This window comes from Doryrhamphus excisus, chromosome 13 (genome assembly GCF_030265055.1).
Source record: "Doryrhamphus excisus isolate RoL2022-K1 chromosome 13, RoL_Dexc_1.0, whole genome shotgun sequence".
Taxonomy (NCBI): domain Eukaryota; kingdom Metazoa; phylum Chordata; class Actinopteri; order Syngnathiformes; family Syngnathidae; genus Doryrhamphus; species Doryrhamphus excisus.
The window spans coordinates 4,612,483-4,623,120 of NC_080478.1; the positions used below are offsets into that span (position 1 = coordinate 4,612,483).

The 10,638-nt window shown below is 37.1% G+C and overlaps 2 protein-coding genes across 8 annotated transcripts in view; both read right to left on the reverse strand.

Annotated features, from left to right (window-relative positions):
• The window catches only part of LOC131140022 (synaptotagmin-14-like), a 44,127-nt gene extending 38,010 nt beyond the window's left edge, over positions 1–6,117 (reverse strand). For all 4 annotated transcript variants that reach the window (XM_058090072.1, XM_058090071.1, XM_058090070.1 and 1 more), the window contains exons 1-5: positions 5,817–6,117; positions 5,064–5,220; positions 4,940–4,976; positions 4,122–4,261; positions 3,920–4,008 (exon numbers count right to left, since the gene is read on the reverse strand). In XM_058090072.1, coding sequence (XP_057946055.1) covers positions 3,920–4,008; positions 4,122–4,261; positions 4,940–4,976; positions 5,064–5,210 — 413 coding nt within the window. In that variant the 5' untranslated portion in view covers positions 5,211–5,220; positions 5,817–6,117. The remainder of the gene's footprint in view (positions 1–3,919; positions 4,009–4,121; positions 4,262–4,939; positions 4,977–5,063; positions 5,221–5,816) is intronic.
• A 2,963-nt stretch (positions 6,118–9,080) lies between these two features.
• Positions 9,081–10,638, reverse strand: part of LOC131140029 (apoptosis-stimulating of p53 protein 1-like) — a 42,625-nt gene continuing 41,067 nt past the window's right edge. For all 4 annotated transcript variants that reach the window (XM_058090085.1, XM_058090086.1, XM_058090088.1 and 1 more), the window contains one exon: positions 9,081–9,935. In XM_058090085.1, the coding sequence (XP_057946068.1) occupies positions 9,894–9,935 (42 nt within the window). In that variant the 3' untranslated portion in view covers positions 9,081–9,893. The remainder of the gene's footprint in view (positions 9,936–10,638) is intronic.

The following is a 10,638-nucleotide window of genomic DNA, read 5'->3' on the forward strand; positions in this document are numbered from 1 at the left end:
TAGTTTCATATTGTATCATATTTATATTACTTCCAAACATTTTTTAAATTCAAATAAACTTTACAACGCCCCTAGGGGGTTGTCAAACATGAATGAGTTTTACCTTCAACTTATAAACAGTAATCACCTTTGAGCTGACATTAATTTGATTGCTCAAATATTGACAATCCTTTATTTTTTAAAACACATATGCCGTTATTAGCCCTCTAAAATATTTATACAGTGTTTGACGTATTTCTCTATTTGACAATTCACGTTCTAGTAGTATCCGGCTTTTCGACTCACTGACAGTCAAACACATGCTAATTAATAGCATCAGCATTCATGTGCTGTTTAGCATCGCTTTTATACAGCAAACTGTAGGCCCGTCACCATAATACACTTTGCTGGATGATAACTGATCAACAAATTATTGCCGATAAACGATATTATTGTCAACATTATTTTGAGACCATTTTTTTCAATGGGAAAATGTTCACAGAAAATATGAAATTACCCTAAATGTGTAACTGTTCATTCTAACATTATATACATAAGCCTGGTAAAATACTACAATATGTTGCAGTATACACTTTGCAATATTCAGTCGTTTTTTTGTCCGTTTTCGTATAATTAGGCTGGTGATATACATAAAGTCTGGTGGAAATTTTTACTGAGAAAAATTATTTCTATTTCTATTTATTAAAGATTATTCCCCCGTTTGCCATAACTGGAATGTTTGCATGATCCATCCATTTTCTATGCCGCTTATCCTCACTCGGGTCGCAGGGGTATGCTGGAGCCTATCCCAGCTGTCTTCGGGCGAGAGGCAGGGTACACTCTGGACTGGTGGCCAGCCAATCACAGGGCACATATAGACAAACAACCATTCACACTCACATTCATACCTATGGACAATTTGGAGTGGCTAATTAACCTAGCATGTTTTTGGAATGTGGGAGGAAACCGGAGTAGCCCGGAGAAAACCCACGCATGCACGGGGAGAACATGCAAACTCCACACAGAGATTGCACGGGGTGGAATTGAACTCGAGTCTCCTAGCTGTGAGGCCTGCTAACCACTCGACCACCGTGCAGCCGGCATTTTTTTACATTATTTTCACAAACATACACAGTCATCCATTTTCTATGACATTTTCTATGACACTTAACCGTAACCCTACACCCTGGACTGGTGGCCAGCCAATCACAGGGCACATATAGACAAACAACCATTCACACTCACATTCATACCTAAGGACAATTTGGAATTTCGCTAATTAACCTAGCATGTTTTTGGAATGTGGGAGGAAACCGGAGTAGCCCGGAGAAATGATGAAACCTTATTTTCGCTCCAACTAATTAGTTTGCTACTTAAATTCAGGTTCAAGTGAAAATGAAATTCACCATGCCGGGAGGTTTTGGCAAACAGAAGGCTAAAATGTCAACAGGGTGTTTTAAATTTCACCAACAACTGAGCTGACAGTAGTTTGACTGGCAAAGTGTTGACATTACATTTTTTTTCTTAATTAGACATGCCACTACTACTACACCACATGGTGTTTATACAGTCTTTTCCCCAATCTGTAAATGTGAAACTCTGGCAAGGATAACGGTGAAAATTAACTAGCTATGAAAAACATTCTGCATAGTGCCGACGCCCCAAGAAGTCCACCCCATCTGGCCTCAGTGCTCCTCCAGTTCCGTTCCCACAGTGAACGCTACAGGACTCCATTTATTTCATACGCTATCCAGCTCTACAATACCAATACCAGTCTGTCAAAGATAACTCACAAAGTGTACATTTACTTGTATTTACTTATATTTACACACACAATTTGTATTATACAAATCTTGTTTATCTTATATTCATTTTATTTAATTCATATTCTGTTCATATTGCGTTCAATTTTATTCTGGAACTACTGTCGCCAAGCAATTTTCCTTGTGGTTCAATAAAGTCTGCCTAAACCTAACGTTAATATTTGATCTGTCAAATTAATATCAGCTCATGAGTGAGATGAAGAAAAACACATTCACGTCTTAGCCTTCTGTTTGACGACCCCTACGGGCATTGTAGATTTTATTTTTGTCGACAATTATTCTAATACTGTTTGAATCGAAATGCAAGTTTGGAAGTAATATGAATAGATAGGGAACAAATTATTCAACCATTTATTTTTTTAGAGCAAAATAACGCAATATACTGAACAAAAGAGATCCAAAGTGGCGTTCTTCACTTCAAAAAGGGTAAAAAGGGGAATAATAGGGGACCAAGCGGGTCCCGTTTTCCCATTAATACCAAACTTGTACTTTTGTTTCTAAATACTGGAAGATTGAGTGTTGCTATGTACTTTATACTTAATCTGTGTTTTTTCATGCGGGTATGAGTTTGAGGTGTCAGATGTCATTCAAAACTATATATTTTAACCTATAATGCTCATTTTTATACCCGTTGTATCGAGTTGTGGACTCCTATAGAGCAGCTACACACAATAAACACACGATTAACTTTGAGATCTTCCAGAATCTGCACCTATTCGACGTGTATTTCCTTGGATTCCAACCTCGCCTGACCGAGGAGGAGCACTCATTGTCGGACACACTTTGTCAAAGGCGGTTGTGGAAATGTGGTCATTACACGTTTTTGTTGGTTTTTTTTTCGGGCAGTGTGGTTCTCGCCACATCTTTGGAAGCATAGCATTCATTCATTTTCTACCGCTTTTTCCTCACGAGGGTCGCGGAGCCTATCCCAGCTGTCTTCGGGCGTAAGGCGGGGTACACCCTGGACACCCTGGCCAGCCAATCCCAGGACAATAGACAAACAACCATTCACACTCACATTCATACCTATGGACAATTTGGAGTAGCCAATTAACCTAGCATGTTTTTGGAATGTGGGAGGAAACCGGAGTACCCGGAGAAAACCCACGCATGCACGGGGAGAACATGCAAACTCCACACAGAGATGCCCGAGGGTGGAATTGAACCCTGGTCTCCTAGCTGTGAGGTCTGTGCGCTAACCCCTAGACCACTGTGCCGCCCGGAAGCATAGCATGTCTGATATAAATTAACCTTTACCGAAGAGAACGCGCTGTTTCTGACTTCAGCAACACTTCGGCGGATACGTCGATGTTCACAAAAACAGTCCTCTGCCTGAGCTTGTTTCATAAACAGAAAAGCAGAGCTTGGGGGAGGGCAGACTAGCGAATCTAAAAATAGTGGTAGGCAAAATCGTTCATTTCGGTGAGCCGGATCATTCCGGTTCATTTGGTAAACAGATCGGTACTTTTCGGTCATTTCGAGTCAGTCCGTTTATTCATGTTCACGTTTGTTCCAACTCAACTGTCGGTCGTGAATGAACGGCCAACGAAGTGTCGTCAATTTCTCGGTGTCTGTCTTCAGTCAGCTAACCAACACCCACCCACAGAACGAAGCGCGACGATAGGATAAGACAGGCTAGATAGGATACAGATAGTCCCGCCATGCAAAAGGAACGGTGAACTGACTCTCAAAAAAAATCATTTGCAACTGAACGGACTGAACGGGTATTTTAGGGGTGATTCATTCGGTTCATTCATTCCGTTCACAAAAAATAACTAGTTCTTTTGACCCGTTCGTTCATGACACACCACCTCCTCTGTGACATCACAAAGAGCCAGTTTTAAAACAGTGTGATTCAATAGTGTACAATTTCATTTGATTCTACAGAATTTTTTTTGTTTATATAGACATTAAACTTACAGTATTATTCTGAAATGTGCAAAAAAAAAAAAAATCACATATGCCCAAGCATGCTTATTATTCACAACCCCTAGCAGCCCTCTGGTCGCTGCCCCAAATCAACTCTCCTTTCCCCTTCCTGCCCAAGCTGCATCAAAAACCCAACAAAACAAATAATAAGAACTGAATCAAGTTGCCCATGACTAATTAGCACCTACCATATCAAAGGATGGTCAAACGGAGGCACATAGACAAGTCCTTCGGTCTCAGCAATTCTAAGCGCCTCGGCGTGAGCATCATCCCAGACCTGTGCAAACGGTTCTTATGCCTTATTGTCAATACCATGTACTATTTCTTAAAAATAGCAATAAAAAATGCATATTAAGATAATGACAGACAGCAAAGACAACGATGCTCTACCTTGCCCACCACCTTCACAGTAGCATCTTGCTCCTGTAGTCTCTGGACAACAAACTGAGGGGTTGTCGAGGGAAGTATAACGGTGGCCGGCACGCGCATTTTTCGAGCTGCATAAGCAGCCGCCATCCCAGCATTCCCACCTGGAACAAGACATGTTTTGTTATAGTTGAACTAAGCCAGGGGTGGGCAAACTTTTTGACTCGCGGGCCGCATTGATATAACAAAATTTCCGGGGGGCAGACTATATATTTTACACGTAACAGTCCACCTGGTATTATTGTATCTGTAAAATTGTCATGCAATCTGCTATTATTATTTATTATTTTATATTTATATTTAAATATTTTAAAAATAATAAAATATTATAATAATTAAAATAAAATTAAAATAATAATTATTATATTATTATTATGTAAAATATGCAAATATAACAATATTATTATATATAATTAATATAATAATTAGCATTAATATAATAAATATAATAATCATAATAGTTATAATAATATATAATAATTATTATTTTAATTTTTATTATTATTATGTGCTTGTGTCTCTTTGTTCAGGAGCACTTTGTAAACAACAGACCATGTCAAACAACGAAATTGATACAACCATCAAAAGGTTGGCTCAGGCCATGATGCCAGGTTGTATGTTGACTTTAAATTAAATACTTTTGAAAGATTGGGCGGGCCGTATTCAAACACTTGGCGGGCCGGATGTGGCCCCCGGGCCGTAGTTTGCCCACCCCTGAACTAAGCTATCTCCTGCCACCATGTGGAATTGACGGCATGACCGGGTTGTATTTCAGATACAACCTGAGGAACAGACGATTCCTTTAGATCGTGGCGCAAGCTGAAAAAGAGAAACGTGACATGTAATGGGGTCCCATAGAGTAGAGTACATGTACATGATTCTCTACTGAATGGAGGGTCTTTTTACCTGCTGGCACAGGTGTCCGATGCCACGTATCTTAAAAGAACCAGAGGGCTGGGAATTCTCCATTTTCAAATACACGGTGGTTCCCACACGTTTGGACATGGCGATGCTCTCCAATAGCGGCGTGTTGACATGCATATGTTCAGCCATGGCGTTAGAACTGGAAAGTAAACAACATATTTTAACACCATATGTCAGGAGCGGGCAAACTTCTGCACTCACGGGGCCACACTGGGTTAAAAAATGTGGCAGTGCGGCCGTCTATATATAGATGGTTTGCCTGCTTGATGCGCCAGATGTGGCCCATGGGCCGCAGTTTGCCTATACCTGCCATATGTGCATGATTGATGGGAGTTGATGGTAATATTTACGAATAACTGATACTAAATCAATCACTTCCACTTAACCCTGCGTCAAAAATAGTCATACTACTTGTTTAATAACTATAAACTACTAAACAATCAAATAAATTATAAAATTATGGTGACATTTCACAAACAGGTACATATCCAGAGAGTGCACCACACAAGCAATATTGGCAATCATCAATTCAGTAATAATAATAACATTAATTAATGGGCAAGAAAACTTTATGTTAGCTCAATTGGCTAAGAAAGCATTTTACTTTGAAGACAACATCAAACATGTTAAACTAACGGGGGTAAAGATAATAAAATAAACAAAAATACAACGTACCCGTGACACTAGTGAGTACAGCAGCACAGAAAATGGATGGCCAAATAAAACGTTACCTACTGGACCCCAGAAAGCAACACGACGTTCTGCCTTCAGCTCCGACTGAGCCACAACTGCGTCCAGGATCGGTAAGTTCCAGGGTTAGTTCCTGGGGCAGGCTTGCCCACCGTGACAGCGGAGTGCCGTCCCAAATTGGACCTGCTGGTATAATGGTACACGTTCTTAAATTTCCTGGTATAATAATTAAAATTCCCGGCTACAGTTACGCCAGAAGAGTATCCGACGTAAAAACTAAACCAAAACCGATTTATTTAACTGAAAAATATACAAGAGCTGTCCCAAATCCATTACTGTCGTTGCGTACTTACCGGAAATGACGAGACAATATTTTCCCGCTTCTTCCCTCCAGGAACAGCAATAACTCAATTCCCTCCATAAAATGGCGATGATTGAAGTTGGTGATGACCAATGTTTTTTTCTCGATTAGGACCATCGCTGCACACTCGCCGTGAGTCTAACATCCGGGTACTCATGACGTCATTGAACTTTGCCGTCCAGTCTGCACTTGTGCCCCCTAAAGTGCACTCGTTTAATGACGTCAACAGAAAATGTCAAAATAAAACACACGCGGAAGCTTTGCAGCTTGATAATAAACCTTCAAAATAAAATAGAGTTAGAGGCGATTAAATAATAAATTTAGCGATGCTGGGATAAATATGAGATGTTATTGGCAAATAGACATTACAAAGTCGACTATAGCATATCATTAGTCTAAAATATGCATATTTAGCTAAATTCTACATATCTTTCGCTGAGGTTATTTATATTTCAAGCATAAAAATGTCAAAATGCACTAAAATACATTACAGTGCAACTTGTGTAGTTTTCTACATTGGCCACTAGGTGTCAGTATTTCTTCAGTGACACCACCAGCTTTTATTACCTCTTGCTAAGGAGGCTATGGCGTTTATGTGTTTGTGTTCAAAATAACTTGGACAGTTCTGAATGGATTTGGATGAAACTTTCAGGAATTGTCGGAAATGGGATACGGAAGAACTGATTAAAATTTTGTGGGTGATCTGGATCACAGTTGGAATTTTTTTAAGGTATTTTTTAACATTGCGCTATAGGACTATTTTCAGCATTTGCGCATAGAACTCAACAAAAATTGGTCAGAGCATTTGAGAAAAAAAACACAAAAAGTAGGTTATCTAAATACGTAGATAAAATAAATATAGGGCTAATATTTCTGATGTAAATCATAATATGGGGGGAACTTTGCAGAAGTTTGCGCTCTCCGAGTGCTTCCTTAGGTTTAAACCAGGGGTCTCAAACATGCGGCACACGAGTTTGAGGCCCCCGCCTTGATATGAAAGTTTAATGTTAGTGCGGCCTGCGCAAGTTTGATATGGATGCTGTATGGTATCATGTACCCAGAAAAAATTATTACGTTTGATTAATGTTCATGTTAAAGGTTAAATAACTGTTAATAGTTATCCTCCCTATCCGTGTGGAAGTGGTAAGTTTTTGGCTATTTAAGTTTAAAGGAAATAACTTGAAGGCTACCGTTTAGGTCGCTAGCTCTCTAGTTTGCGAGTTAGCATGTGTCTCAAGACCCTGCAGTTGCGCAATATGTTGTAAACTATATGTGGTCTAGTATGCTTTTTCCACATTTCTGACCTATAAATATTGTTAGAATGCTGTATTCTGGTGTTAAACGATGCCAAAGTTTCAGATAACGAGATTTGGAAGTGAGCCCTGAAAAAAAGTTTGGTATGGTTCAGAACACTCGTTTTTAGAGGGCGATCTAACACTGGCTGTTTGTGATGTCACAGAGTGCCGGGCTTCCTTATATGGGCATGCGGTGTACGCCAAATACGCTCTGTTTACGGTGTTGTTACGCAATGTCTCCCAGGAAGTATTTCATCGAGTGTAAGGGAAAGCTAAATTTGTTTATAATTCCTAATATGAAATCAAAGAAATACAGCTGGAATAGGTGCAGATTCTGGAAGATCTAGAAAGCTTTCTGTGCTGGTTATCGTGTGTTTGAATCCACAACTCAATATAAAGGCCGGAAAATGAGCATAATAGGTCCTATTTCTTTGATTATATGTGTAAAGATGACTATATGGGTGTTATTTCATATCTAGATGGCTCTAATTATGTAAAAAAACATGTTTTCTAGCCATAACTACATAAATATTCCATTTACAAAGAAGGAATCCGACTTCATGGAAATTCACTAAACCGTCATACTGCATACAGGACTAAATAATGATTACAGTTTCTCAGTGCACACCCGTTTTTTTCAGATTATACACAGTTTGGTTTATTACTACAATATATACACAACACAGAAAGTGCTTGTTCAGTTAAATGTAGACAATGTGAGCGATGCAATCTTGACACACAAGCGCAATACACCCATATGTTACTGTACAGTAATAATGATACAATAAAAAAAAGTTTGTTTTCGATTATAATGAACAATACATTCCGTAAAATAGCTAAAAAAAAAAAAAGTATATATAATTTGAGTGAATTGTCTTAGATGGTTTTTATTAAATTTTATTAATTTAGCCACTTGGCGTATGAAACCTGTTAGTTAGGGATGAGCATTGCTTTTCATATCGACACTTTATTCCTGAAATAAGTGACAAACTCCAATATTGAAGTCTAGTAGATTAGTAGAGCTTGGAGAAAAGCATTCTCCTGATGTAAAAATACACAAAAGTCCGAATCGATTCCAATATCGATTAGTATTGATACCATATTATTGTACTGAGATGGATCAGTTCTCTGTTTAGTTTCGCAAATATGTGTTTTTTGTTGTTGTTGTGGTGTGCATATTATTTACATTGTTGATATTGTTTTGTGGTTTAAAAAGTCAGGGCTTTGTGGGCAAAAAGCCACAGGATTAGGATGAGTTTCGCACTATTGATTTTATTTTACGAACACAATTGCATGTATAATTAATTATAATTAATATATATAATTATATAAAATATAAATAATAATTATAATAATAATACAAATAAAATTATTTTACAATTAATATATATAATAATTATAATTATATAATAATTATTATATATAATTATAATTAATTATATAATTATATTATATAATATAAATTAATTATAATTATATTTAAATTATAATAAAATTATAATTAAATAATAATAATAATTAATTTATATTATATAATATTATAATTATAATTATAAAATTAATTATAATTATATATAATAAGACAAACAAAAAAACACATAATTAATTATAATTATAATTATACTTGTGTTTTTTTTGCTTGTCTTTAATCGTTATGTATTAAAAAGTAGCACAATTGCGTGTATAATTAATTATAATTACTATATATAATAATTATAATTATATAATAATAATTATATATAATATAATAATTATAATTAATTATGTGGGGGGTTTGCTTGTCTTTAATCATTGTGTATTAAAAAGTAGCACAATTGCGTGTATAATTAATTATAATTAATATTATAATATTATAATAATATATATATAATTATATAAAAATTATTATATATAATATAATAATTATAATTAATTATTTGTTTTTTTTTTTGCTTGTCTTTAATTGTTATGTATTAAAAAGTAGCGGCAAACTCACAAAATCTTTCACTACTGTCCCTGCATTTACTTGGTATCCCATCGATACCAATATATCCAGTATCGCCCACCCCTACTGTTTTGCCCAGTTAGCCTCATTGAATTCTACTCCTCATCAACAGTCCTTTCAAAGCTGGACTGATGTTGTCATGTCTGCATGCACCACTGTTGACTTCATGGCAAAAACACTAACAGTTGATATTTGTCTTTTTTTTTTTTTAAATATCATTTCAGCTACTTTTTACATTTGTACGGCATAGTGAATGATATCGCATGCTTGAGTGATTTTGTCCTGTTGATGTTATGACAGCGCTTCATCATCAGCGACCTCAAAAACAACCTCAAGTATATTACTAAGTGGTAATATACAGTATTTTGTCACTTTGTCTCTTCTCTGCTCCATCAGCCTCCATCTCCACCTGCAGTAGACGCTGCTTCTCTGGCTGCACGTGAGCGTGCACGTGAGCGTGCACGGGGCTACTGCTCCGGGCTTTAGGCCAGCGAGCGTTGTCTGGGTTTGATCCTTGGGTAGAGCTGGGGAGTGACACACAGAGAGACTACATGTTTATGGAAGACACTGCATTGCATTGGAATGAATGCACCATTTTAAATGCAGGTGTACAATGATGCAGTCATTTTCAGCTAGCTTAAAAATATATCATATGAAAAAATAATATAATAAATATAAAGCTATGACAAAAACCTCACACGCCCGTCAACCAATTGGAAATTGCCAATACTCAATATATTCGGTCATATATACTCAGTACTCTTACAATGAACACTAAAATCATCACACAGCAAGTTAACACACACAAAAGGTATACCTAATAAATATACAAATACAAGTTTAATGCAAGTCCATAATGCATTTCGATGGTGCGGCAACGCTGCCTCTGTCCACCAGAGGGAGCCAAAAGAGCCTGGAGCTCAGAGGGAGGCTGACGCCATTGCAGCGCCTCAATGAATGCGTTGCTCAGACGCGATGCATACACATACAGTATAAGCTGCACATGCCCACGTCATAAAATGGCATATTGTGGCACGTACAAGTCTGTGATAATGAGGTAGCAATCATGAGCTATGACAAAAACCTCACACACAAGAAACACTAAAATCATCACACAGCAAGTTAACACATACAAAAGGTATACCTAATAAATATACAAATACAGGTTTAAAAGGAAAAATTTAACATTTAAAAAATTTTCCCATGCATTTTGATGGTGCGGCAACG